Source organism: Radiomyces spectabilis (assembly GCF_025331425.1).
Source record: "Radiomyces spectabilis strain NRRL 2753 chromosome Unknown BYT42scaffold_13, whole genome shotgun sequence".
NCBI classification, from domain to species: Eukaryota; Fungi; Mucoromycota; class Mucoromycetes; order Mucorales; family Radiomycetaceae; genus Radiomyces; species Radiomyces spectabilis.
Genome location: NW_026251938.1, coordinates 24,747 through 48,312, shown reverse-complemented (window position 1 = coordinate 48,312; position 23,566 = coordinate 24,747). Strand labels below are relative to the sequence as shown.

At 43.3% G+C, this 23,566-nt stretch overlaps 11 protein-coding genes across 11 annotated transcripts; 7 read left to right on the top strand and 4 right to left on the bottom strand.

Moving 5' to 3' along the window:
• Positions 1 to 225: 225 nt before the first annotated feature.
• BYT42DRAFT_617282 (uncharacterized protein) lies at positions 226 to 1,466 on the top strand (the record flags this gene model as incomplete). Its single annotated transcript, XM_051572171.1, has 3 exons — positions 226 to 244; positions 448 to 613; positions 686 to 1,466. 3 exons carry the CDS (start codon positions 226 to 228, stop codon positions 1,464 to 1,466), a joined length of 966 nt encoding a protein of 321 aa, XP_051419480.1.
• A 1,430-nt stretch (positions 1,467 to 2,896) lies between these two features.
• BYT42DRAFT_538425 (Per1-like protein) lies at positions 2,897 to 4,114 on the bottom strand. Its single transcript, XM_051565515.1, has 2 exons — positions 3,921 to 4,114; positions 2,897 to 3,844 (listed from the first exon to the last, which is right to left on the bottom strand). Exons 1-2 carry the CDS (start codon positions 4,088 to 4,090, stop codon positions 3,055 to 3,057), a joined length of 960 nt encoding a protein of 319 aa, XP_051419479.1. The 5' UTR covers positions 4,091 to 4,114; the 3' UTR covers positions 2,897 to 3,054.
• A 93-nt stretch (positions 4,115 to 4,207) lies between these two features.
• BYT42DRAFT_101548 (uncharacterized protein) lies at positions 4,208 to 5,933 on the top strand. The gene is made up of 7 exons (XM_051562059.1): positions 4,208 to 4,744; positions 4,831 to 5,026; positions 5,118 to 5,123; positions 5,209 to 5,331; positions 5,398 to 5,425; positions 5,497 to 5,596; positions 5,660 to 5,933. The coding sequence occupies exons 1-7, from the start codon at positions 4,475 to 4,477 to the stop codon at positions 5,768 to 5,770; spliced, it is 834 nt and encodes a 277-aa protein (XP_051419478.1). The 5' UTR covers positions 4,208 to 4,474; the 3' UTR covers positions 5,771 to 5,933.
• Positions 5,934 to 7,278: 1,345 nt separating this feature from the next.
• Positions 7,279 to 9,114, top strand: BYT42DRAFT_600182 (aldehyde dehydrogenase domain-containing protein). The gene is made up of 3 exons (XM_051570996.1): positions 7,279 to 7,378; positions 7,498 to 7,599; positions 7,664 to 9,114. Exons 1-3 carry the CDS (start codon positions 7,327 to 7,329, stop codon positions 8,995 to 8,997), a joined length of 1,488 nt encoding a protein of 495 aa, XP_051419477.1. The 5' UTR covers positions 7,279 to 7,326; the 3' UTR covers positions 8,998 to 9,114.
• A 347-nt stretch (positions 9,115 to 9,461) lies between these two features.
• BYT42DRAFT_548963 (40S ribosomal protein S15) lies at positions 9,462 to 10,222 on the top strand (the record flags this gene model as incomplete). Its single annotated transcript, XM_051566044.1, has 3 exons — positions 9,462 to 9,464; positions 9,685 to 9,777; positions 9,881 to 10,222. 3 exons carry the CDS (start codon positions 9,462 to 9,464, stop codon positions 10,220 to 10,222), a joined length of 438 nt encoding a protein of 145 aa, XP_051419476.1.
• Positions 10,223 to 10,718: 496 nt separating this feature from the next.
• On the bottom strand, positions 10,719 to 11,054 carry BYT42DRAFT_465435 (uncharacterized protein; the record flags this gene model as incomplete). Its single annotated transcript, XM_051563505.1, has 1 exon — positions 10,719 to 11,054. A coding segment is annotated over one exon (336 nt), but the record flags the coding sequence as incomplete, so codon positions are not given.
• A 229-nt stretch (positions 11,055 to 11,283) lies between these two features.
• Positions 11,284 to 12,398, bottom strand: BYT42DRAFT_595369 (serine carboxypeptidase S28-domain-containing protein; the record flags this gene model as incomplete). Its single annotated transcript, XM_051570844.1, has 5 exons — positions 11,284 to 11,631; positions 11,705 to 11,785; positions 11,853 to 11,992; positions 12,058 to 12,224; positions 12,301 to 12,398. 5 exons carry the CDS (start codon positions 12,396 to 12,398, stop codon positions 11,284 to 11,286), a joined length of 834 nt encoding a protein of 277 aa, XP_051419474.1.
• Positions 12,399 to 13,096: 698 nt separating this feature from the next.
• Positions 13,097 to 15,891, top strand: BYT42DRAFT_617277 (kinase-like domain-containing protein; the record flags this gene model as incomplete). The annotated part of the gene is made up of 11 exons (XM_051572170.1): positions 13,097 to 13,414; positions 13,480 to 13,579; positions 13,662 to 14,096; positions 14,226 to 14,300; positions 14,367 to 14,479; positions 14,577 to 14,714; positions 14,795 to 14,999; positions 15,072 to 15,148; positions 15,227 to 15,346; positions 15,409 to 15,546; positions 15,613 to 15,891. 11 exons carry the CDS (start codon positions 13,097 to 13,099, stop codon positions 15,889 to 15,891), a joined length of 1,998 nt encoding a protein of 665 aa, XP_051419473.1.
• Positions 15,892 to 16,501: 610 nt separating this feature from the next.
• On the bottom strand, positions 16,502 to 18,076 carry BYT42DRAFT_583602 (uncharacterized protein). The gene is made up of 7 exons (XM_051569792.1): positions 17,847 to 18,076; positions 17,745 to 17,777; positions 17,421 to 17,624; positions 17,014 to 17,341; positions 16,881 to 16,929; positions 16,689 to 16,811; positions 16,502 to 16,622 (listed from the first exon to the last, which is right to left on the bottom strand). The coding sequence occupies exons 1-7, from the start codon at positions 18,024 to 18,026 to the stop codon at positions 16,601 to 16,603; spliced, it is 939 nt and encodes a 312-aa protein (XP_051419472.1). The 5' UTR covers positions 18,027 to 18,076; the 3' UTR covers positions 16,502 to 16,600.
• A 31-nt stretch (positions 18,077 to 18,107) lies between these two features.
• BYT42DRAFT_583598 (succinyl-CoA ligase subunit alpha) lies at positions 18,108 to 20,078 on the top strand. The gene is made up of 7 exons (XM_051569791.1): positions 18,108 to 18,331; positions 18,448 to 18,548; positions 18,644 to 18,760; positions 18,864 to 19,296; positions 19,438 to 19,581; positions 19,652 to 19,773; positions 19,848 to 20,078. Exons 1-7 carry the CDS (start codon positions 18,280 to 18,282, stop codon positions 19,872 to 19,874), a joined length of 996 nt encoding a protein of 331 aa, XP_051419471.1. The 5' UTR covers positions 18,108 to 18,279; the 3' UTR covers positions 19,875 to 20,078.
• Positions 20,079 to 21,230: 1,152 nt separating this feature from the next.
• On the top strand, positions 21,231 to 22,611 carry BYT42DRAFT_503459 (uncharacterized protein; the record flags this gene model as incomplete). The annotated part of the gene is made up of 4 exons (XM_051564904.1): positions 21,231 to 21,334; positions 21,410 to 21,560; positions 21,762 to 21,830; positions 22,054 to 22,611. 4 exons carry the CDS (start codon positions 21,231 to 21,233, stop codon positions 22,609 to 22,611), a joined length of 882 nt encoding a protein of 293 aa, XP_051419470.1.
• Between the last annotated feature and the right edge of the window lie 955 nt (positions 22,612 to 23,566).

Here is a 23,566-nt window from a genome sequence, read left to right as displayed (position 1 = left end):
ATAGCATCCATATTTGGGCAAACTGTTTTGCTTTGTTGTCGGACCCTGAGTGACTCGGTTTTTGCTATCGATATAAAAAGGCCAAACGCGACGGGTTCCCCTATTTTTTCTTTTTTATATATATGCTCCACCTATATTGCATCTTATCGTTGAGGAAGTAAAGGCATACATATCCGAGGGACTTCACAAAAGGGCTATTATTGAGGGTAATATTTTCTTCCTAAAATGTCTTACCTCGCCAATCGTAAGTGATGCAAAATACCATGCCATCATTTGTAGAATATGTTATGCTAACGTTTTTCTTCCATCCACGATCAACTTATTCTTTTCAACCAAGTCTTCACTAACCTCTCAGTTAACTCGAAAGTAATTGTGCTTTTTTTTTTTGATCGACATTTCTCTAACGAATAGTTTTTTTAACTAGGAAAAACGACGAATTTGAAAAAGCCCTCAAAGCGGCTGAAAAGTTCTTTCTCCAACTTGCCGGGAAAGTTCAGTGGCTTGCCACCTCTGATCCCAATTCTGCGTACTACCAAGAGCAAATGCCAGTAGTGGAGGCAGAAATGGTTGAATTGCAAGCGATAGTTGACGCCGCAGAAAAATTGAAAACCAGGTAAGCAGTGTATTTTTTTTAGGCCTAATAGTTCGAATTCCAATGTGTATCGTATGGTTTGTGTGTCTTTAGAAAGAATGCCGAAGAAGAAGAAGAAGAAGAAGAATACTATGAAGCTGAGGATCATTCGGAAGAAGAGGAGCTTGAAGATGATGACCAGTATGAAGAAGATGTCAAGGAAGAAGAATATTACAACGGCAGAGACAATTACGAAGATGTTGACGATGTTGAAGAAGGCCATGATCAGTATCACGAAGAGCACCGAGAAGAAGAAGGAAAAGAAGAAGATGATTACTATAACGGAAGAGACGATTATGAAGACGTTGACGGTGTTGAAGAAGGTCACGATCAGTACGACGAACAGTGCGGAGAAGAAGAAAAAGAAGGTTATCATGACGAAAGAGAGGATTATGCGGACGTGGACGATGTGGAAGGATATCAGGATCAGTACAAAGAAGAGTATCGAGAAGAAGAAGAAGGAAAAGATCAGTACAATGACGAAAGGGGTGATTATAAAGACGTGGAAGATGTTCGAGAATACCGAGATCAGTATGAAGAAGAGTATCGAGAAGAAGCGTTTCAGTTTGACGAAGGAGACGAGTATGAAGAAGATGATGACGACACATATGACGTAGAATCCGAAGAAGAAGACAAAGAAGAACAGCAACAGCAGCAACAAGAGGAGCAAGCATTCGGTGAAGATGAGTTTGACGATCGCGAAGAAGTTCTGGACGACGAAGAAGTTGACGACCCGACGAGCTCTTTGAATAGACGGATGTCGACCATTAGACATTCGTCCAAGGCGACGTCCGTCCAGGTCGCCGAACAAACCCCCCAGGCCCCAGTTAAGTGATTCAATATTGCTCTCCAACCTACAGAGGATGATCGCTCAAATTCATTTATTACATGATTTTTAGGCACAAGCAATAATCACGGAGGACATCGGTTGCGTTCTCCATGCCCGAAGTAGTAAGTACACCAGGCAAAATCAGTTTACTCATTGCATTTATGCTAATCTCTTTTTTTAAGGTATCAAGGCATCTGCAATTGTGGTGACAATCCCGGTGCCGCATCCAACCGTGGCATAGGGGAGTGTCAACACGATATCGGCACTCCGTTGACCAAGAATTCAAGCAATCACTTACCCTCTTGCTTGTCGAGTTGTCAAGTTTGAATCGAGGTACGGTCGCCGCATCCTTGAAAACTACTGTTTACTCATTCTTTTTCTTTCTTTTCAAGGCCCAGAAGCCCAAAATCCCTCGCATAGCTTCCCACAAGCAAGGCAATGCGGTGGTGAAACGATAATCCATAACCAAGCCAAAAACGGAAGAATCACCTTTCTCGGGCGGTGACGGCCGGCGCTGCCAACGAAGCGCTGGCATAAGGTCTGCTTACATCAAGCTGAACCGGTAAGTGTTCACAAAATGGGGTGAACCTGTCAGGATTCTAGTTACTTATCTCTCGCTTTTTTTTTTATTCTAGCAAGCGCGCAGAAAAAGTGGATGGCTGGCAAACTGTTGCCAGCTAATCGATCATCGAAACGACCGATGGCGATCCGGCCAATACCTCCGCATGACTGCTGGGATCCGCAATTGAGGCAAGTTCTCATCCCTCTCTCTCTCCGGCTTACATTCTTCTTTCCCGTAGCATATTAGCGCCCGTAGCCGTTGCGTTGAGGCTCCTATACAAGTCCTGCCGAGCCGAGTAAAATCCATACCCACATACAGGGCATGGATGGCTTGGCAATGAAGCGGGAAGTACAGAGAAGTCGTGGCAGTGAAAGGTCCGGTATACTATGGGCCCCCTACAGTGCTTGTGTTCCTTCCGCCCTCTCGTTTTGGTAAGCCTTGGATCCCATTAGACATATCGTTTGAATGGTCCATTTTGTATTTATCATATCCACTCAATAAATGAAGTATACACTGTACCCAATTTGTATCCTTTAAAAGAAAGAAATAAGGCCATTCGATAAATCTTTATCTGATGATTCGTGCAGAATAACAACGAACGTTGTTCACGTACAATTTCTGTACCTTTTAGGCCCACCGTCTAATCGGCTTTTTTTGAGCCGGCATATTTATTGATCCAATTTGATCACGCACAAGTTTCCACTCATAATCTTTGCCCCAATGTGCTCTAAGCCAATAATCATGTCTCTCAGTTACTAGAGAGTCCCCATCAATTCTAGTGGAATTTCTTTCGCCTAGAGTCCTTGTTCTCTTGGTAAATCCGATGTCATATCCGATCCCTGCTACTGTATCCATGATAACCATCAAAAGTAGTCTTCAAATGCAGACATATAGTAATGCGATATATTCTAAATCTTTTTGAAAAACAAAAATGATATTGAAAGCTACAAATACAAAGAACCCATAGTAGGTAATGGTGTATACAATTGGAAAAAGACAAATTAGTGCCCACTGCTTTGCTGTTCGACTCGTTCAGACTGCGGCGACCGGATTCCATTTTGTGTGCAGTTCGTGCCAGGTATCGGTCAAAATGAACTGGTACCATACCACCATCAGAGGGATCGTGGATAGATGCCAGAGACTGTGTGCATCGAATATGCGAAAGATGGGTGGAAAGTCGAACAGTTCGAGCGACATGGCTACGGCTACGCCTAGAACGGACACCAAAACTTTGTAGGCGTACGGTCGTCGGCTGGCATTCTCCGGTTTCACATATTGCGCACAGCACCATCCCACCCACAATGTCAACTGTAACGTACCAATCAACACGGAAGCCAACATGTTATAGCCGTAATCAAAGGTGACAAAGGATAAATAGTAAACGTGGCCGAGAAACATCCCCAGGCACAGGATGCTGAGGGCCCGGATGAACAGTGCTTGACGAATCCTAAAGATGCGCAAACAGGCAAAATAGAACGAGTAAAGTATCAACAACCCCGAACAGAAATAATCCAGCTTCTCCGTCAGCGGGAAATCGCGCGCATGAAACACGGTGCTCCAAATCCAGGTATTGATGCCCACGAGGGCGTAAGTCAGCATAAAAGGTCTCAAGTAATAAGCCTGTGGAATCTGCTGTTGAAGCACATGGAAATACTTGTAATGCACGAGTCCATTGCCAATGGAGAAAACAACCGATGCAGGTTCTTGAACCCCCAAGAATCGATAGAAAGGCCACTTTCCGTGATATTGCAAGACGCGACTGGATTCTGCAATAGCCTTATCCGTCAGCTTTTGCATACAGGTATAACGACAATTTTCAGGGCTAACAATAGTAGAAAAAAAGTGAGTTACGCGTGGAGAAAAACTCAATCAAGCTCCCGTCGGTTTTTCAAGATTACCATGTCCATTGCATTAACCGAAGCACTAAAGGAAGAGGTGCGGGGCAATGTTCTTGTGCGCAGGTTTTTATGCAGTCTTGATAAGAAGGTTGCAAATCACCGGGCGAGGCCAAACATTGACCAATAAAGAGAAAAATAACGATACATAGCTTCACATGCCAACTCTTCATGCCTTGAAGAAAAAGAGACGGGATGTCAGAAGCAAAAAAGAATGGAAACCCCATCCCGACGGGCTGTGTGACTTGCAATTTGGGCTCCATGGTGTCGTGCTTTCGTTCTCGCACGACGTTTTTTCCCTTATTCTCCTTTTCGTCTAGCATTTTTTTTTCTTTTTTCTTTTTCGTCGTTTCCTCTTTGTGCAGAGTTCAGAATGAAGCCACCTGCCGTCAGCAAACATTTCGACAATCTTATCTACCTTGACGATTATCTCGATGGTATTGGAAAATATTGCTGACAGATGGGCTCTCCTTTGAAAGCCAGTGGAAACTCACTCTCGCGGTCTTTCTCTAGCGGTGGAAGCATTGCCTCTGGAACTGCAAAGAAATTTCACGCTGATGAGAGAACTCGATGGTTACGCTCAAGGTACAGCAAAGTTTCAACAAGCATCCATGTCAGCTTTCCGTTTTTTTAATAAACACAATCTCAATTTATGCACAGAACTGATGGAATCGGTGGCCAAGGAAGCAATCAAACTCATTGACGATGTGTTGGAGATGGATCCGAATGATCGCATTGACAGGTTACAGAATCTTGGCGGTTTGTTGGAAGAAACTCTGAAGCGAGGTGAAGAAAAAGTAGCCCTCGCAAAATCAACGTTTGATGCGGTAGGACAGATACAGAAAAACCGGTCTAACACAAAGGAACCATCCACTGATTGGGGAATTTCTGTGGGGGGTCCAACATCTTGTAGGTAGATCGTCATTGCAATCGTCTTGATGCTGATTTGGTGAAATTGGAAGAAGAACAAACCATTGGCGATTACAGAATTACAGCACAACCTGGTTTAGAACCTTCAGCGCGTAGTTTACGAGAAGGAGCCGATATGCGGGATCGAAATAATAAACGATTAGAACGAGAACGTAAAGATGCCAAGATTGAAAAACGAGGTAAGTGACTTGTCACTTTTTACCGTTTTAAGAAGACGAAAGAGTCGGTCAAACTCACATCATTCTTTTTTTTCTTTTTTTTTTTTCACAGTAAAAAGTAAGTTTTCACTGGAGAAACAAAAATCGATCGATGGTCATGTATTGATTGCCGTTTGATTTGTTGTCTTGCCATTCTTCTCCAGAGCGCAAGGCATTGAAAGATGGTGGATCACCACCGCCGAGTGCATTACGAGCACAAGCGTTTAAGAATGAGAGGATGAAGCATCATATGGAAAAAGAGAAATCAAAGAATGCGATTACTTCTGGTAATGGATTGTTTACCTTTATAAAAATAACGTGATCAATTAACTGTTATTTTACTTTTTTCACAGGCAAAAATGGAACTAACAAATCTAAAACGTTTGTGTCACTATGCGGATGCTGTTCCTACCACCGTGTCATGGAGTGCTCACATCGTTTTGTTTCTATAGTGTGATTCCTATGGATGCCAATGCTGATCCAAACGAACCGCTGTACTGTTATTGTCAACAAATTTCATACGGTGAAATGGTAGCGTGCGACAATGCTGATGTAAGTTTTTGCAGAAATGGATTACGCGCTTCACCACGTCCCAAAACTGACCCTCTTGCGTAGTGCGAAATTGAATGGTTCCATTTAGCATGTGTGGACTTGAACAAGGTACCCAAGGGCAAATGGTACTGCAACAACTGCTTAGCAAAAATGAAAGGCAAGCAAAGAAAATAACCATGCCACGTTCCAATTCATCAATCATTTGTCAAGAAAACTACGCGTTCCCCATCCACTTTTTTTTTCTCTCATTCCATCCCCGCTTTTTCTTCTATTTTCTCGTTCGACATTTCTGTTTCTTTCTGTTGAATATTGCACTTTACCATATTTAAAAAATTTGTTCCCAAAAAAGTTGTTGATAAACAAAGCAAAGAACAAGTATGCACCGATGCCACCCGCTGCGCATGAAATTTCTAGGGCGTTCTCCCACAGTGCTAAAGTTTCAATTCATGGGTCCCCTGTGAGTCCGATAATTTACTTTTTACGAACCTGACGATGGGATTTACGGAAACTTGGGAAATGTAATAAGCGTTATAGAGAAAGTAGATTCATCAATCTGTATGTGGTTTTCTTTTTCTTTCATCTTCTTCCCTTGAAGATCAGTTTTTTTTTTGTTCACGTAACGTGGGAAATAACGTATTCGTGTTGCTTTGCCGACTTCCGCATCAGTGGGGCCTGTGTGCAAACAACAGCAATATAAAGTTGATTGATGAAGGATGGACCTTGTATATCTTCTATCAAGCCAAAATTGACATGCAAACTTTTTTTTCATCACTCTCTGTTTGTCGTTCATATAATTCAAAGCTTAGACGCAAAACATGCCGAATAACGCCAATCCCCAACCATTTGGAGTGGAATCCCAGATTGATGGCTACTCTTGGATACACAGTCAAATGAGTGACTAATGCCGTCAAATTTCTTATCTGCTGAAAATACATCCATAGTATGACAGAGATCTAAAGCCCACCCTGAGCGTGTACGAAAAGAAATGCAAAATTACAAATAAATGCTCCATGAACGCGCACACCCCAAGTCCATGGTGAAATGGTGTTTATGTTTCCAATGAGATAGCGCCAATTCACAGGCTTTCTGTTGCATGCATAAAGCTTGTATTCCTGCAAAAGATAATGTACACTCAGCTGATGGTTACATCGTAGCACACTTTTCCATGCGGTTCCTCATCCAGGATAAAATAAAATAAAAATCGCTACATTGTTAGTCTAACCTAGTGCGCTTTTATAATATCCTAAAAGCCGCTTGGGCCAATGGAAAGAAGAAAAAATAAACAATAATTTTCCATAGCGATAAGTTGGAGGGAGGTGTGAGAATTTTAAAAAAAAAGAAGGCGTTGCTGCGGGGTCCACTTTGATGGCAGCCAAGGCACATACTTTGATTGGATGACACGATGAAATTATGCTCCATCCATTCTCCCGATTGTATTATTCAGCTTGGATAGCCATTGTAAAAGTTTCAAGTTCCGTGTCATTCTGATCTCATAACAAGCTGGTAAACGTTCGTTGTTGGTTCGCCGCCTTACGGTTGACTTGCCGAAAGCGGTATAGTCAAGAATGAAGCTCCACTCTTCCACCCCAGAACACGAAATAAAGTTTGCATTTTGCCGCCCGCACATCGTTCTCGCACAACATATAAAAAGTCGCTCAAATTCCCACACCTTTTATACCAGAACTTTTTTTTCTCTCTTCCACATCTGTACCAGAAAAAAAAATTCCATTATGACCAACTTTGTTGTCGAAACCGCTACTCCCAAAGGCTTCAAGTTGAAACGTAAGTAAGCGGATGCCACAAGAGGAGGGGAAAAAATGGTTGTCAGTCGGCGCGTGGTTCAATTTCAATGTATCACTGCAGGGAGGGAAATAGTTGCTTACCTAAAAACATTATGTTAGTCAACACGGGTTTATTCATCAACAACGAATTCGTTGCTGGTGCCAATACCATTGACACCATTAACCCCGCCACCGGTGAAGTGATCGCCGCGGTACAGGCTGGTATGTTAATTGAGAAAAAAAAATTGGACCAATGAACCTTGTGTGACTAAAAATCGTGATGTAGCCGAGGCCAAGCAGGTCGATGATGCTGTCAACGCGGCCGAAAAGGCTTACCACGATGTCTGGAGCAAGACCAACGGCAAGGAAAGATGCCGTTTGATGAACAAGTTGGCCGATCTCATTGATCGTGACAATGAAGAATTGGCTCAGATCGAATCTCTTGACAATGGCAAAGGTATTTCCTTCTCTCGTGGTTTTGATGCCAAGCAAATCGCCATCACGCTTCGCTACTTTGCCGGCTGGGCCGACAAGATCCACGGAAAGATTATTGAAATCGATGGTGCTTTGTCTTACACCCGTCACGAACCCTTGGGTGTCTGTGGTGCTATTATTCCCTGGAATTTCCCCCTCATGATGCTTGGCTGGAAATTGGGTCCCGCTCTCTGCACAGGCAATGTCGTCGTTGTCAAGACCTCGGAACTCACTCCCTTGTCCGCACTCAAGGTTGCTGAACTTGTCAAGGAAGCTGGTTTTCCTCCTGGTGTCATCAACATCATCACTGGTTACGGTGCTATTGCCGGTGATGCTCTCGCTCGCCACATGAAGGTCAGCAAGTTGGCCTTCACCGGTAGCACCGCGGTGGGTCGCATGATCATGAAAGCTTCGTCAGAATCCAACCTCAAGAAGGTGACCCTCGAACTTGGTGGAAAGTCTCCCAACATCATCTTTGATGATGCCGATCTGGACCAGGCTGTGGCTTGGGCTCACAAGGGTATCTTCTTCAACCACGGTCAGTGCTGCTGTGCCGGTTCCCGTGTGTATGTCCAAGAGAGCATCTACGAAGAGTTCCTTGAAAAGTTCAAGGCTTACACCAGCAAGACCAAGTTAGGCGATCCCCACGACGATGCCACCTACCAGGGTCCCCAAGTCTCCCAGGTGCAGTATGACCGTATCATGGGCTACATTGAAGCCGGCAAGAAGGAAGGCGCTACCTGCGTTCTCGGTGGCAAGCGATGGGGTGACAAGGGTTACTTCATTGAACCTACCATCTTCACCGATGTTACTGAGAAGATGACCATCATGCAAGAAGAAATCTTTGGCCCTGTGGTCGCTATCTGCAAGTTCAAAGATGTCGATGATGCCATCGAGAAGGCTCACGATACCACCTATGGTTTGGCCGCCGCCGTGTTCACCAAGGACATTGCTCGCGCCGTCGATGTTTCCAACCGTCTTCAGGCCGGTACCGTCTGGGTCAACTGCTACAATGAACTTGATTATCAGACTCCCTTCGGTGGTTACAAGCAGTCAGGTATTGGCCGTGAAAACGGTGAATATGCTTTGGACAACTACATCCAAGTCAAGACCGTCAAGATCAATGTCAACCGTCAAGCCTACTAAACCTCACATCCGTTTGTTCTCCCTTTCTTTTGTACCATTTGTCTATCCCCTATTCCTGTGATGTGACCTTTTTTTGATGAAAATAAAAATCGTGTAAAGAGACAGCTCTACTCCATCTACCAAAGTTGCGATAACCGAAGAAAGGAAAATAGGCTTTTTATAAATAGCGTATCATATTTTTTAAAAAGAGCCGAGCCACGCATAATTTCAACGTGCAAACAGCCAGCATGTATGATGAACCCAGAGGATCTATGGGACGAATTTGCGTTGAACGACTCTATATAGGGAGGGACTCAAGCCATTCAGTCGGAGAATGTATTGGAAAGGTTCGGTCCGGAGAAAATCCAGCTTACTGCAATGTCCCGGACAAAATTTGGGCAGTGGGGGGTCCCTCCGCTCAGGCGTGCTCATACTTGACGTCCCAGTTGCCGACACAGGATTCCTTCCTTTCCCAGTTTTTAACAATGGTATGTAGCACCTGGAAGGGCTGTGGATGGATCATAGAGACATGATGAATGGACGGATGGGCGGATGGGAAATGCTGGATGATGGGATACAGATCGATACAAATCGATGCAACATTTTTTTTTTGGCCTCCCTATTACATACCGTTCTGCGTAGATGATGAACGAGCATTTCAGCTTCGATGGACTGGGAAACTCATGCATTTTATTTGTCCCAATGTAGGCTGATCAACAGAGTCAGAGAAAGAGAACTTTCCGCAAGTTCAGCTACCGTGGCGTCGACCTCGAACAACTCTTGGACTTGTCCTCTGAACAGGTAGAGTCTTAGTTTCAGCTTTTGAAGTTATGGCAACCAAGTGTAGTGAAAACGTGGGTTTGCTAAGACAATTCTATTTCTGTTTCCATTGTCATTTTATTAGTTCATGGAGTTGGTTCACTGCCGTGCCCGCAGAAGATTCCAGCGTGGTTTGAAGCGCAAGCCTATGGGTCTCATCAAGAAGCTCCGTCAGGCCAAGAAGGAAGCTGCTGCTGACGAGAAGCCCGCCGTTGTCAAGACTCACCTCCGTGACATGATCATCGTTCCCGAAATGATCGGTTCCGTTGTCGGTATCTACAACGGTAAGACCTTCAACCAGGTCGAAATCAGACCCGAAATGGTCGGTTTCTACCTCGGTGAATTCTCCATTACCTACAAGCCCGTCCGTCACGGTCGTCCCGGTATTGGTGCCACCCACTCTTCCCGATTCGTTCCCCTCAAGTAAACAGTGTCGGGTACTTTTCTATTTACCTTGTTTACTGTTTTTTCGAAATCAGTCCAATGCAAATAAACCTCAACTAGTTTTGAATTGGAGGATACAAAAAAAAAATGCTCAATGGAAGAAGTGATGAGAAAGTGATGATTGATGGTTCATGTCCAAGCACAGAGCATATAAAAGAACATAGGGGGGACATGAGAGAGTAGATTCAAACAGTAGTTTCTTTTATTTTTTGATCGTTGCTTGATATAATAGCGTTGGCGTCTGTGTAGCGTGGACTTCTGTTTGCGCTTCAATGAGCCACTTGACGAGTGCTTGCTTGATTTTGCGCTGGGCAATTTTAATGCTTGGGTCGAGGTTCTCAGAGATGAAAAAGTCCTGTAACATGATATATTGAGCAAGTAGTTTTGCTTTAACCGTTTTATTATCTTTATAAACTTACCCAATGATGCACCGCTTTTGGAAGTACAACGTAGTAGGCGTCTTCCTTGCAGTGGGAGCGAGAAGGCGCGTTGTCGCTTTGCACACTTAACGTTCGCCAAGGATCCCATTCGCCGTCGACCCAGAAGGTCCGTGAGAGGCATACGTCCCAACCTCCGTAGTCTTTATTCATGCGGCGCCATTCCGGGACCTCTGGCACAGCGTCTCCAAACATGAAAGGACATTGGCGTTGGTACCATGTTGTCGTGAGTTTTCGCGACACAATGGTTGGATACCATAAAGGAGGCGCGGTTTGCCAATAGGCCATTTCAAGGCACGTTTGCCAGAACCATGCTCGACTTTCCGACTTTAGATCATGATACATGGGAGACTGAGGATCGTGCGTATCCAAACATTCATTGATGGGTTGATCACCGCATGCTTTCTTGACAGCCCCCTTGATATAGTTGCTATAAGCATCCAAGTAACCGTGGAAGCTGGAAGCGTTATCAAAAATAGCACAAAATTCGTCTTGAAACGGATTGGCATCCGGTGACATTTCTTGCCATAATCCCAAAGGATAGGTCAGCACTAGACGATGGACGGATTAGGGTTACCTGGTCTCATGTAGTTGGGGGTGGGATAGTTCACTTACATTCGGCAAAGTCATCATCGTGCTCGAGTTCTTCCACGCCGAAACGTCTCCTGAGTCTTCGTTTGCCACTCTCAAATGGACCGTAAAGAATATGGTCCACGTACTGCATCACCATTTGGATGGCGTGCACACAGTGTCGGGGCGCGTACTGTTGTACAGCTTGGAAGTATTGATAAAAGTTATAGCGTAGTTCCACGGGAGCCGAGGATGCTACCGCTGCGAAGACGAGATCGGGATACTTTTCGCGCATCCACGCTGCCAAATTGCCGCTGTAGCTTCCACCATAGACGATCCATCGTGTGGCGGGAGGTGGTGGAAGCTCTCCTTCAAGATTCGGTAACTGAATAAAGGAAAAAAATGTTGGTACCCTTTACAAGGAGAATGGCGATTGTAGTTGGATTCATTCTGCTTACCTTGACAGTGCGAATGATGTTGGCCATATCTTCCAAGGCCTGCGCCGTAGTCAAGGTTTTCAAATATTTCACTGAATAATCCTAAGAAATACGCGCTTGTGAGGACAGAGAATGTCCAACAGTGTATGCTGCAATATGTTCCCCCTACCGTGCCAGGTTGTGAACGTCCATAACTGCGATGCTCCATAACAATGATAATGCCTCGTAAATCACGTGCCAACAGCGCCATGGATGAATTGGTAACATAGGCCGATCGTTCATCAGCAGCTGTTTCGCCAGCGTTGTATACTATCCATTGATTTTTTTTAGTGATCCAAATTTTGTCGCCTAGCGATTCATGGATCATGCTTTACAGATAACCGGTCCGCCTGGCTCATACCAGTCGGTATTAGCCCAAAAGCGCTGCTTGAAAGTGCGGGAGTTTGCAGTAAAGTGGTCAATAGGCTGATTGAAATAGAATGGTCCATAACGTGGGTCCAGTTGGGTCGTTCCAGCCAACGTTTTTACGTAACCGTGATGTCTGTAACAATGAGTGCATGTCAGTCAGTTATCTATGGGTCGAGAGCACAATCATGGGTGTTTGCCCTTTCATTTACTTTTGTAAGCGCCATCCGGGTCTAAAAATAGCATGACTAAAGGTCAAGCTCAGGAAGAAGCCTAGCAAGCCTCTCCACAGAAGGGTATGGACCTGCATAACGGTGGGAAACGGATAAAGAATAACCCTTTACTATAATGGAATTGAAAGCCGGTTTTGGCTCCTCTCGTGTGTCACCGGTGACTTGACTATTTCCGCTGATGTTTGGCTTGCCGCAGGAATTTTTTCACCGGCTGTTCGGTCGGTCAATTTTCTTCAGAGAGTGTCAAATCACCCAACAACTCTCCCTGACATTGTGCAAACAGATATATAATTGGTTGCAGAGTTCTAATTGTTTCTTTTTTTTGCATTTACGGATTGGTATCGTCGACTCAAGCGACGGTTTGCGACAGAAACTATGCAAAGGAAAACGCCGTTACAGCTTTGACGGGAGTAATAGCTTGATAATGTTGCTTTTCTTCAATAAGATTGAGGGCTTGACGACTGCAATTTCTATGAATGTTCCCATGGCAAAGAACAAGACAAAACCGAAACAGGACCTGAACAGGGAAACCCTAAGATGAAGCGTTTCCGGTATTACCTCGATTTCATTGGCCAAGGCGAGCCAATAAATCTCGCCCAATCGCAAATTTGGAAGGAGCAAAAATCCCGGATTGCCATTTGCCTTTTTCATTCACATAACTTTTTTTTTTTTAATTTTTTCAAATCCACCACCACCCAGTTTTACCTCCTCGGTGTAGGGTTTCTTGGGTCTCTTGTTCTTGATATTTTCCCACTGTGATATATACCATTCCGTTATGGGAAATACCATAGCAACCCCGGTGTCCAACCCGTCTGTTTCAGGAAGAGAGTATCCCCCTAATTCACGACCATCGACGGGCGGGCTTCCTTCATCTACTCGAAGTCTTCGAAAAATCGACTCATCTTCCACTTTATCGAGCCTCGGCCGATTCTACCATCACCCCAATCAGTCCAACACTTCCATGGCGTCAAAGATATCGAAAGCGAGCAGTCGACGACAAGGTTATCCCGAGAAAGTTCTCGATATCGGTAAACCGACCCAGTTTGAACATGGAATTCACGTTGAATACAATAAAGACAATGGCAAATTCATGGTAACAATAAAAATGCATTCGCCTTTTCACTTTCTCATGGTGTTAACTGTAACTCCATCTCACAGGGATTACCGGATGTGTGGCAATCAACCCTGCCCAGCGATGATGTTTTAAACACCAACTACATTAACCCGAATCTAGTTCCTTCCACCGTGTGTTCTCGTTGTAAGCTAGTCTAACCGGGCACGAGCATTGTGGAGCGAGCCATGGAGGTTCTTATTAACGATTTTTTTTTGTTGTTGTGTAGCATTGGGGAAGAAAGCCTCCATCATTGGTAAACCGTACAATGTCCAGCACAATATTCACGTTCAAGTCGACAGTTACGGATTCAAAGGATTACCACCGGAATGGCAGCAGATATTGCAAGCTTCGGGTATCCCGGATGATGTCGTGAAAGCGAATCCGAAAACGGTGGAACGACTGATGCACGTACGCATGCCGGATGCTTTGCAACAAGAACGAAAACCTAAGCCCATGCCTTCCTTACCTGATTCCCCTCATTCAGCCACCATCAGTTGCAACGGTCCCGATACCAGTAAACAAACCCATCCATCCGCTCTGCCCGTCGGTTACGCTCCTCCTTCCCGCGCTCGAAACTCCAAACTGATCCATTTACCGCCCTCGCAGTCCATGAATTTATCCGTCTCCTCGGATCCCTTGGTCAATAATGAATCTGATACAGGTACGCCTTGTGCATTTCTCTCCTCTTTTATTCGCTGGGTTTCCCGGTCGCCGAGACACCATTAGCTAGGAAACCCCGGTCGGCTCATTTATTTTATTTTATTTCGTTTTGGTGGGGGTTTTTCACTAGGCACCGAAGATACGACTTCAACAACGTCGATTGAACGATCACAGACACATTTATCATTGGACTCGAGCTCTATTGGTAAGCCAGTGCGCCTTGCATCCGACCTCTACATAAAAATCATGCAAACTTATTTCGTCGTAATAGATGATATTGTCGATCATGCTGACCCTACAAGATTATATACTGATTTCATATTGATTGCTGAAGGCGAATCAGGGCCCATGTATGCTGCCAAACAAACCGCCACCGATCGGACGGTAAGCATAGCCAAAAAGAAAAAAAGAAAAAAGAGAGAAGCAATTGCGGTGTGATGAGCTTAGAACATGCGCATATTTACAATTTGTCATGACCTAGGTGGCGATCAAAAAGATATCCCGCTCAGCCGAACAAAAGCTGAATAAAATTCGCAACGAATTAACGACTATGAAAATGAGCCGGCACCCAAATATTGTCGAGTACATTGGATGCTACATGACCGAAGACGAAGTTTGGGTAAAAAAAAAAAATTGCTTGAGATCGTCTCACGAGCAAGTAACTGGGACTAACGTCGGGTTGATCGATTGCAATTGCAGGTGGTCATGGAATGTATGGACGTCTCTTTGGCGGACATCATTTCCGTTGAAGCGGATGATAAACCTCGTATGCGAGAACATCAAATCGGACGTGTAGCACGTGACATCCTTCGAGCATTGTCTCGATTACATCGTCTTCACCGAATTCACCGCGATATTCGAAGTGATAATGTATTGCTGAACATGCGTGGCGAAGTCAAACTAGGTAAGTATAACATGAAAGAGGAAATTTGGTCAGATCTTCCATAGATCGTTACTGAGACGTGTTTCATCACAGCCGATTTTAGTCACTGTGCACAATTAACATCACGGAATCCCAAGCGCAATTCTGTGGTTGGCACACCTTATTGGATGGTAAGTTGGGGTCACAGGAAGAAACCCAAAAAGATGGACCGTCTTTTCCGGATATTCATCTCCTTTGCTTCGATACAGGCACCCGAGGTGATCAAAGGTCTTGATTATGACTCCAAGGCGGATATCTGGAGCTTGGGTGTATTACTATTAGAAATGGTTCAGGGAGATCCTCCTTATGTAGAATACCCACCTTTGAGAGTGAGTATGAAAAAATGGAATGCATGCAAAGGCCCAATGGCTAATACTATTTTCCTTGGTAGGCTTTGTTTTTGATCGCGTCTAATGGTCTTCCGCCTTTGCGGGAACCTGATCGGTGGTCAGATGACTTGAAAAACTTTTTGCAGCAATGCACTGCAGAAAACCCGGCCGAAAGACCGGATGCTGCCACTCTACTAAAAGTAAGTTGAGCCTGAGAATAATGCAAATTGACCGTGCGTGCTGCTGACCCTTTCAAAATTTGATAGCATCCTTTCCTACGATCTGTGGGCACGGCGGAAGACATCATCGAGTTGATCGAAGAAACACGTCTCGCAGAACTGTCGATGCAAGATGATGATGAGGAAGAAGAAGATGAGGAGGAGAATGAGGATGAGGAAGGCGCGGAGGAAAATCAAAAAATCAGATCGGATGAGATGATGGACAAGATATGCTCATTGGATCCCAAGAAAATCAGCGATTCGTGCGAAGACGATGATGAAATTACCTCGCTGACAACGCGAGATTTGGCCGTGGGCAAATCCTGACCTGTTTATCCGTTTCGATGCTGCACGAGCAACATGCATTACTCCACATTCAACATCTACATGCTTTGTCCCATCCTTATTCATAATCCTTTTGTCATATAAAGAACCCCTCTTTTCTTTTATCATTCTTTGTCATATCCAAACGTCAATCCCTCCTTGTTTCCCTTACTCATTTATTATTCTTTTTTTTTATCACATCCTCTGTCTATTTCTTTCATTCTTTGCGCGAAAAGGAAAAAATAGCATACCCTATTCATCACAGACCGCTTACTTTTTTCTCACCTGTTTTTTCATTTCTTCTTTTTCCCTTTACTCTCCTTTTTTCTTTTTCTTTTTCTTTTTTCTTCCCTAGTTCATGGTGAGAACATCTATCGACTGATGCTATAGATAAATACAATAAAATTTAATTGATTTAGAAAAATGCTCTTCATGCCACTGAGCCGCCAATTCGTTCATGTCATTTTGATCCATGCGTCGAACACGTGAGCAAAAGATCTTTTTCTTTTTTTTTCGGGCACGAATGAAGTTCCAGAATGCATCGATAGAATAATGGAAAGCATTTGTAATCACTGATCGCGCCTAGCTGGTTCCATTCTTAAAAATGCAATTACTGGTTGATGCGTTTTATTTGCAAAGGACTTTTTGGCTGTACTTTTAGATATAAAAAGCTTATGGCATGCAAAACAATGAGAGTGCGCGTAGTAGAACGTTATTCCGAATATTTTGAACGCCTAAAGAAACCATTTTAAATTTTCGAGACAGATAAAACATAATAGGATGCAAATTCGTATGCGTACCTGAGACGATAAATAGCAATAATGGCCACACAGCATGCACGCCATCTCTGCCGAGGTGACCGCGTCGTGATGTCTTTCGAAGCTATTCCCAGAGCTTGAAAGACTTTCATTGATCGAGATTCGCTATATTGGATCATTATTCAAGTCAATTAACCATGGTGTAGGAAACAAGCAGGAAAAATGGGACATTACCAAGAAGCCAATGCAGTATTTACAAGAGTCAGGTACCGTTTTTGAAACACTATATCGCAAACAGACAAGTCAATTAATTCATGTGGTTATCCTTTTTTACAACAGAACAAAAAAGAGAGACAGATAGGATTACTTAGATCGAGTCTTTGTTGTTGCAAGTTTTGTATTTCGTGGAGCAAATCTTCGTAAGAGGATTCATGCAATGATCCCGATACAGAAAATGAACGTTCAGGCACAAAGCCCGGCGACACAGACGGGGACGCATTCGATTGTTTGGAACACACATCTGATATCGCTAATGGCGCTAGGTTTGACGAATCCGTCTGAACCTCTTTATCTTCCGTGGTTGGCATGGTGGGTGCTTGCTCAAATGGCGGATGAACTTGGACACACCATGATGAAGAAACCGGCACCGAGGGTTGAATCTCCGTCTCCAAACTCCGTCGAGCGGTTCGCAGGCTCTGTCAGGGCTCTCATTAGTGTCATGTATGATACTATAGGATTCTAAGGAGCTTCACTTTTTCTACGTGTCTATGTCACCTTTTCTTTTCGAATTCGTTGAATAGCATCATTGCGCAATTTGGTCAAGATGACATTGGTTACTTTCATATGATTTTCCATCATTTCTTCCAAAGCATATTTTTGCGATCGACATTGATCCAATTCTGCCTGAGTCTCGCGTAGGGAGAACATTAAAGAGGCATTTTCTCTCTGCAGATCTTGTACTAAAGTATGCCAATAATTCTTTTGGATAGAGAGGAGAGACAGTAAATAGGTAACATTGTAATAGAGGATGATAAATACAAAAAAATGAAGTCGGTTTTCGTAAATACGAATTCAGTCCCCACATGTGTCCATGGTTACCTCAGTAGCTTCACTGTCGATGCTGATACCTGACTATGAAAGGTATCATATAAGAGTGTGGCGCGCCTTAGTGTGACCCTCTTTTTTTTTTTTTTTGGTTACCGGCGCTTGGTCAGGCTTTATGACCGGAGTTTGATATTCAAGGTTCATGTCGTCAAACCATGGGTGAAAGTCATCGTCTAATGCTGACTTGAGTCTGTGTGTAGATGAGTTTTCTAAAAAAGGGAGTCGTGATATATCTTTATCAAGATTCATAATAGAATGGTTGGATGCACAGCTCATGGTGACAAATGGCGCAGAAACCCAATAAAGACAGAATGCAAAAAAAAAAGTTAATAAGACAAAAAAAAATTTCAAACGTAACATGAATCGCCGACGTGACCCGGCCTTACCCGAGGCATTGGGCAAATAGGGCGACCTAAAGGGAACCAACGGGGAAAGAGAGAAAAGTCACAACTTTAACAAACACCGAGAAAAAGGGAAAAGCTAAAGTGCGTCTTGCTTCCTTTCCCTCTCACACCTCAGTTGTATAAAAATGTTCCCTGCCTCAAAAGCTGCTTCCAACCTTTTCCGTGCTGGCTCCGTTGGTAAGATGACACTAAAAGCATACTTTCTTCTTTTTGTCAGGAAAAAAAAAAAAAGTGACATTAAGACTCATGTTGGGAATTCCTTTTTTTTTTTCTTTGTTGGGGACACTCAATAGTTGCCCGTCGCGCTTTCGCCACTGGCTATGAATCGACTGCCAAGAACTTGATGATCAACAAGAACACCAAGGTCATTTGCCAGGGCTTCACTGGTAAGCAGGTAAGTACATTGGTCATTCCGTGTTGCGTGGATGAAGATTTGGTCGGGACCAAAAAAAAAAAAAAAAGCGTGCTCATAACTTGGTGACAAAATAGGGTACTTTCCACTCCCAGCAAGCCATCGAATACGGTACCAACATGGTCGGTGGTGTTTCTCCCAAGAAGGCCGGTCAGACTCACTTGGGTCTTCCCGTCTTTGGCTCCGTCCGTGAGGTAAAGTAACTCTCTTTTTTTTTTGGTGCTATTTTTTCTGGGGAAGAAAAGAACCCCATTTCATTAAAATTCGACTTTTTTTTGTCATGGCTATTTTTTACAGGCTATGCAAGAGACCAAGGCTGATGCCAGTGTTATCTATGTTCCTCCTCCTGGCGCTGCTGCTGCCATCTTGGACGCCATTGAGAACGAAGTGCCTCTTATTGTTGCCATCACTGAAGGTATTCCCCAGCACGACATGGTCAAGGTCAAGCAGGCTTTGATGACTCAGGACAAGTCCCGTCTTGTCGGTCCCAACTGCCCCGGTATGATTTCCGCCGAACAGTGCAAGATCGGTATCATGCCTGGCCACATTCTCAAGCGCGGTAAGGTCGGTATTGTATCCCGTTCCGGTACCTTGACCTATGAAGCTGTCAACCAGACCACCGAAACTGGTTTGGGTCAAACCCTCTGCGTCGGTATTGGTGGTGATCCCTTGAACGGTACCAACTTCATTGACTGTCTTCGCGTCTTCTTGGATGATCCCGAAACCGAAGGTAAATTTGGGGAAAGCATGAAATTTTTTCGTATGCACTTGGGTTATGATGGGATGACACAATGAATCAATTATACATTGGATGATGGGGGGTGTTGCAGAAAATGATTTGTACCATGACACTTACCTTTACGTTATGCAGGTATCATCATGATTGGTGAAATCGGTGGTACTGCCGAAGAAGAGGCTGCTGACTTCTTGACCCAATACAACTTGACTCGCGAAAACCCCAAGCCTGTCGTTTCCTTCATTGCTGGTTTGACTGCTCCTCCTGGCCGCAGAATGGGTATGTACACACACAGAGGGTCAGACGCCTTTGGATAAATGGGTTGCTCATCTGTTGATTTTGTTATTAGGTCACGCTGGTGCCATTATCTCTGGTGGTAAGGGTGGTGCACAGGACAAGATCAAGGCTTTGGAACAGGCTGGCGTCATCGTCACACCTTCTCCTGCCAAATTGGGTGTTGAGCTTAAGAAGGCAAGTCATCAAATTCTGTAAACTGGTGTATTGATGGTGAATTTATGATTAACTTTTGGTTGTTACTTTACTAGGCTATGGAGGCCGCTGGTTTGGTCTAAATCTGAAAAAGAGATAGTACATATCTTCCGGTAACTTCATGTTCCGTTCCTCTATTTGCCTCTTTTTTTTTAATTTTGTTGACCTACCACCTCCTTTTCTTCCTTTATTCATGTTGATCGTTTGAATTACCTTCTTAAAAAAAAAAAGAAGAGCAGGAAATATAGAATTTGTATTTTTGTTTTTTACCTGACTGTGGAATGGCGTTTTTTTTTTTTTTTTTGTACAGTGTTGGTTCCTTTCATATGACATGATTTGAGTGATATTTGTTCATTATCTCTTTATAAGGATATCGGATCATTATCAAGACATTTCCTTGCATTCACGTTTAAACGGGCTATGGGAATCACACTCTGGTATGCGGTGGAAATCCTGCTCGGTGAGTGAATAAAAGAATCGTGAAGCGTTGTTCGGATCGTGGTAAATGGTGGGTGAGGATTGCTCAGAATACTTTATATTTTCATGACTTCAAATCAAATGACAGAAAATGAAAAAGCAACTACGCAGTGCAGGTCAACCCGGAGAGCACGATGCAGGAACATGGTCGGTGCTGAATAAACTATTCTATGGCATCATCAATATACGAATCAATAGTCTTGAGTTTATTCCGTGGATTTGAGGAAGCCACAAACTATCAGTTGCAATGCACAATAAATAAGAGATAGGGCGACAATGCAAGACGTATACAAAGAGCCACCTGGCGAAAAAAACCGATTACCAAGCGCTTTTTTGTTCTTTTTGTTCATTTTAATCGCAGCTTAAAATCGGTCTGAATGTGAGATCGACCTGAGTTGACCCAAAAAAAAAAATTCCAGGTGTAATTTTTAGGGTTTTTTTTCTTCATCGATACAATGAGCGGGTGGATGTAAAGAGCAGGGATCAAAAAGCTCTAGCAACAGATCCATAGTTCGTGTGGTATAGAAAGAGTGGATACGATCTATAATAGTGCAAAGTAAACAAACATTGGAATGGAGCAAAAAGGTAAGAAAGAAAAAAAAAAAAGAGAGAGAGAGAATAATGGATGTTTCAAGTATCAACGAGGGGCAAGAGAAGGGAAAGGAAGGGGGGAGAACAAAATTTTTTTCCCTTTTTCCCATTTTTTTTAGCTTCTGCTCTTTTTCTTTTTCCCTCTTTTTTTTTGCAATACACTCTATTTCTTTAATGACCTTTCCTTACGATTTCACTCAACAGCCATTATCTTCTTCCTCATCCACTTCTTTTGCAACCATCGAATCACAAAAAACGACGCTATGGTAGGACCCCCTTTTTTTTCCTTTTGTTTCCCTTATTGACAACCTTATTTTACTCTGAGTTGAGTTGGCTTGGTTTTAACCAAAAAGAATTTTTTCCAATGTAGGATGGGTGAATTAGAGCCATGGATGGACGAACAATACATTCAACAACTTTGGTTCAACCTTGGCGAAAAGGTCATGGTCAAAGTCATTCGAGACAAACTCACAGGGTAATAAACAAATAGCATAAACCGGCATGTTTCTTAACCGATCGTACTGACTGCGCCTCTTTGGTTTACCATTAGAGCCAGTGCAGGCTATGCTTTTGTCGATTTTGGATGTACGGCCAGTACGCAAAGAGCACTTCATACTTACAACGGTTCCATGATCCCCAACACAAACAAGCAATTCAAACTGAATTGGGCTTCCGGTGGTGGACTCATTGACCGACGGTACGTTATTTTTCAATTTCTTATTGTCAGATCACCCGTTCTTGGTCTGTCGGTCTAGGGGATGGATGGGGATGATTGGGGAAAAAAAGTGACCATATGATTATCTGCTGTGTCTCACGTTATTTCCCTGTTGTTTTCTGTGTTGTGTGTGTGTATGTGTGTGTTTCTTGTTTTTGTTTCTTATTCCATTTTATTCTATAGTGAGGACAGACAACCAGAGTATTCGATCTTTGTGGGTGATCTCAGCTCCAACTGCACTGAAGCCAACCTTTTGGTACGTATTATTGCAAATACAGAGAGTACAGGCAAAACAGTGAAGGAAAAATCAAGATCCTGTGGGAAATTTGGCAGTTTGGGCGAAAAAAAAAAAAAAAAAAAAAAAGAGAAACTATCCCTCTTCTTTGCCTGTTCAACCCACTGCCAAAAAAAAATAAGAAAAAAGAAAAAAAAAGGACGCTAGTTGTACTGATTCATTTTCTGTTTCTTTTTTTTAACAGGCGGCTTTTCAAGCATGCTATCGATCCTGCAAGTCGGCTAAAATCATGACTGACCCACGCACGGGATTGCCCCGTGGCTACGGCTTTGTACGATTCAGCGACCAGGCAGATCAACAACGAGCACTTGTCGAAATGCAGGGCTTTTTTATCGGTTCTCGTCCAATTCGTGTTTCTGTCGCCACCCCGAAAAATCGATCTTACAATGCTATGCCATCCATGAATGCCATGGCCGTGTCACCCAACCGTTCGCCTCTTCAGCAACCCATGTACCACGATCCTACCAATACCACGGTCTTTGTCGGTGGGTTATCGGCGCCTATCCGAGAAGACGAACTACGACAGTACTTTAGTCCTTTTGGCGAGATTGTTTACGTAAAGATTCCACAAGGCAAAGGGTGCGGTTTTGTTCAATACGTTTCTCGACAATCCGCAGAATTGGCGATCCAACAGATGAATGGATATCAAATTGGTAATTCTCGCATTCGTTTGTCATGGGGTCGATCACAAAATGAAAAGCCTGTCATGATCACTGCGCCGGCTCTGACTTTACCTCGGTAAGTAGGAAATACTTTTTTCCATTTTGTGTTTTATGTATTGAAACTGAATTGGGTTCTTTTCATTATTAATTTTTTCAGTGGAGCGACCATGTATAATTCGTTGGGAAATGCTGCTTATTCAAATTTCACTTCCATGTCTGGGCTTCAAACGTCGCTTGATCCGACCTTTGCTTCACGAAATCTTGCCGCTGCGAATCCCGTCAACTTTCAACCTTCGTTCAATGCAGAACATGCACCCGATACATTAGCTTTGATGCGCAACGCAGTCTCGGACGAGTTGTTCTCCACGTCTTTGCTCGATAAAAAAACAAGCAATGCTGCGGTGTGGAGACTCAATCAGATTTACGCCCAATAAGCATGTGAATTTCTTACTCCAGCCTTTGATTTGTCCTTCTTTGTTCTATCTGTTTTCTCGTTTCGCCTATTGTTCATTTGATTGTTATCGCATCTCTTTCTTTCTCTTCCCCTGTTAGTGTCTTGTCGTAATTTTACTTTTTCTGATCCCTTTCTCTTTCTTTTTTCTGTTTTGGCTTATTTTTTCTTTCATCTTTTTCCCTTTCCCCCACCTTTTTTTTGACTCTCTGATCTAACCAACACCTTTTATATATATTCTGTTGTTTTTTTTTTTTCTCTTTTCTGTTAGATAACTAGTAACTATTTCATTTGCAGCGATTCCTTCCCTTTTTTATTTTTGTTCTTTTTCTCTTATCTCTTATTGCCTTCTTTTTTTTCGCTTATTTAGTCGTTTGTTGTATTCTAGCATTCATTATTACTCTTTTTTTTTTCTTTGTTATCTCTTAGTATCATTATGGAAACAATTGTTACGTGAAATCCCAAACTTGGCATGAAACGATTTATAATCACTTGAGGCGTGTATCCCATGTGTCTGTTGAAAGTCAAAAAAAAACACTCAATTCGTGATATGCTGGAGCTCGAATGCATCCCATAAACATTGA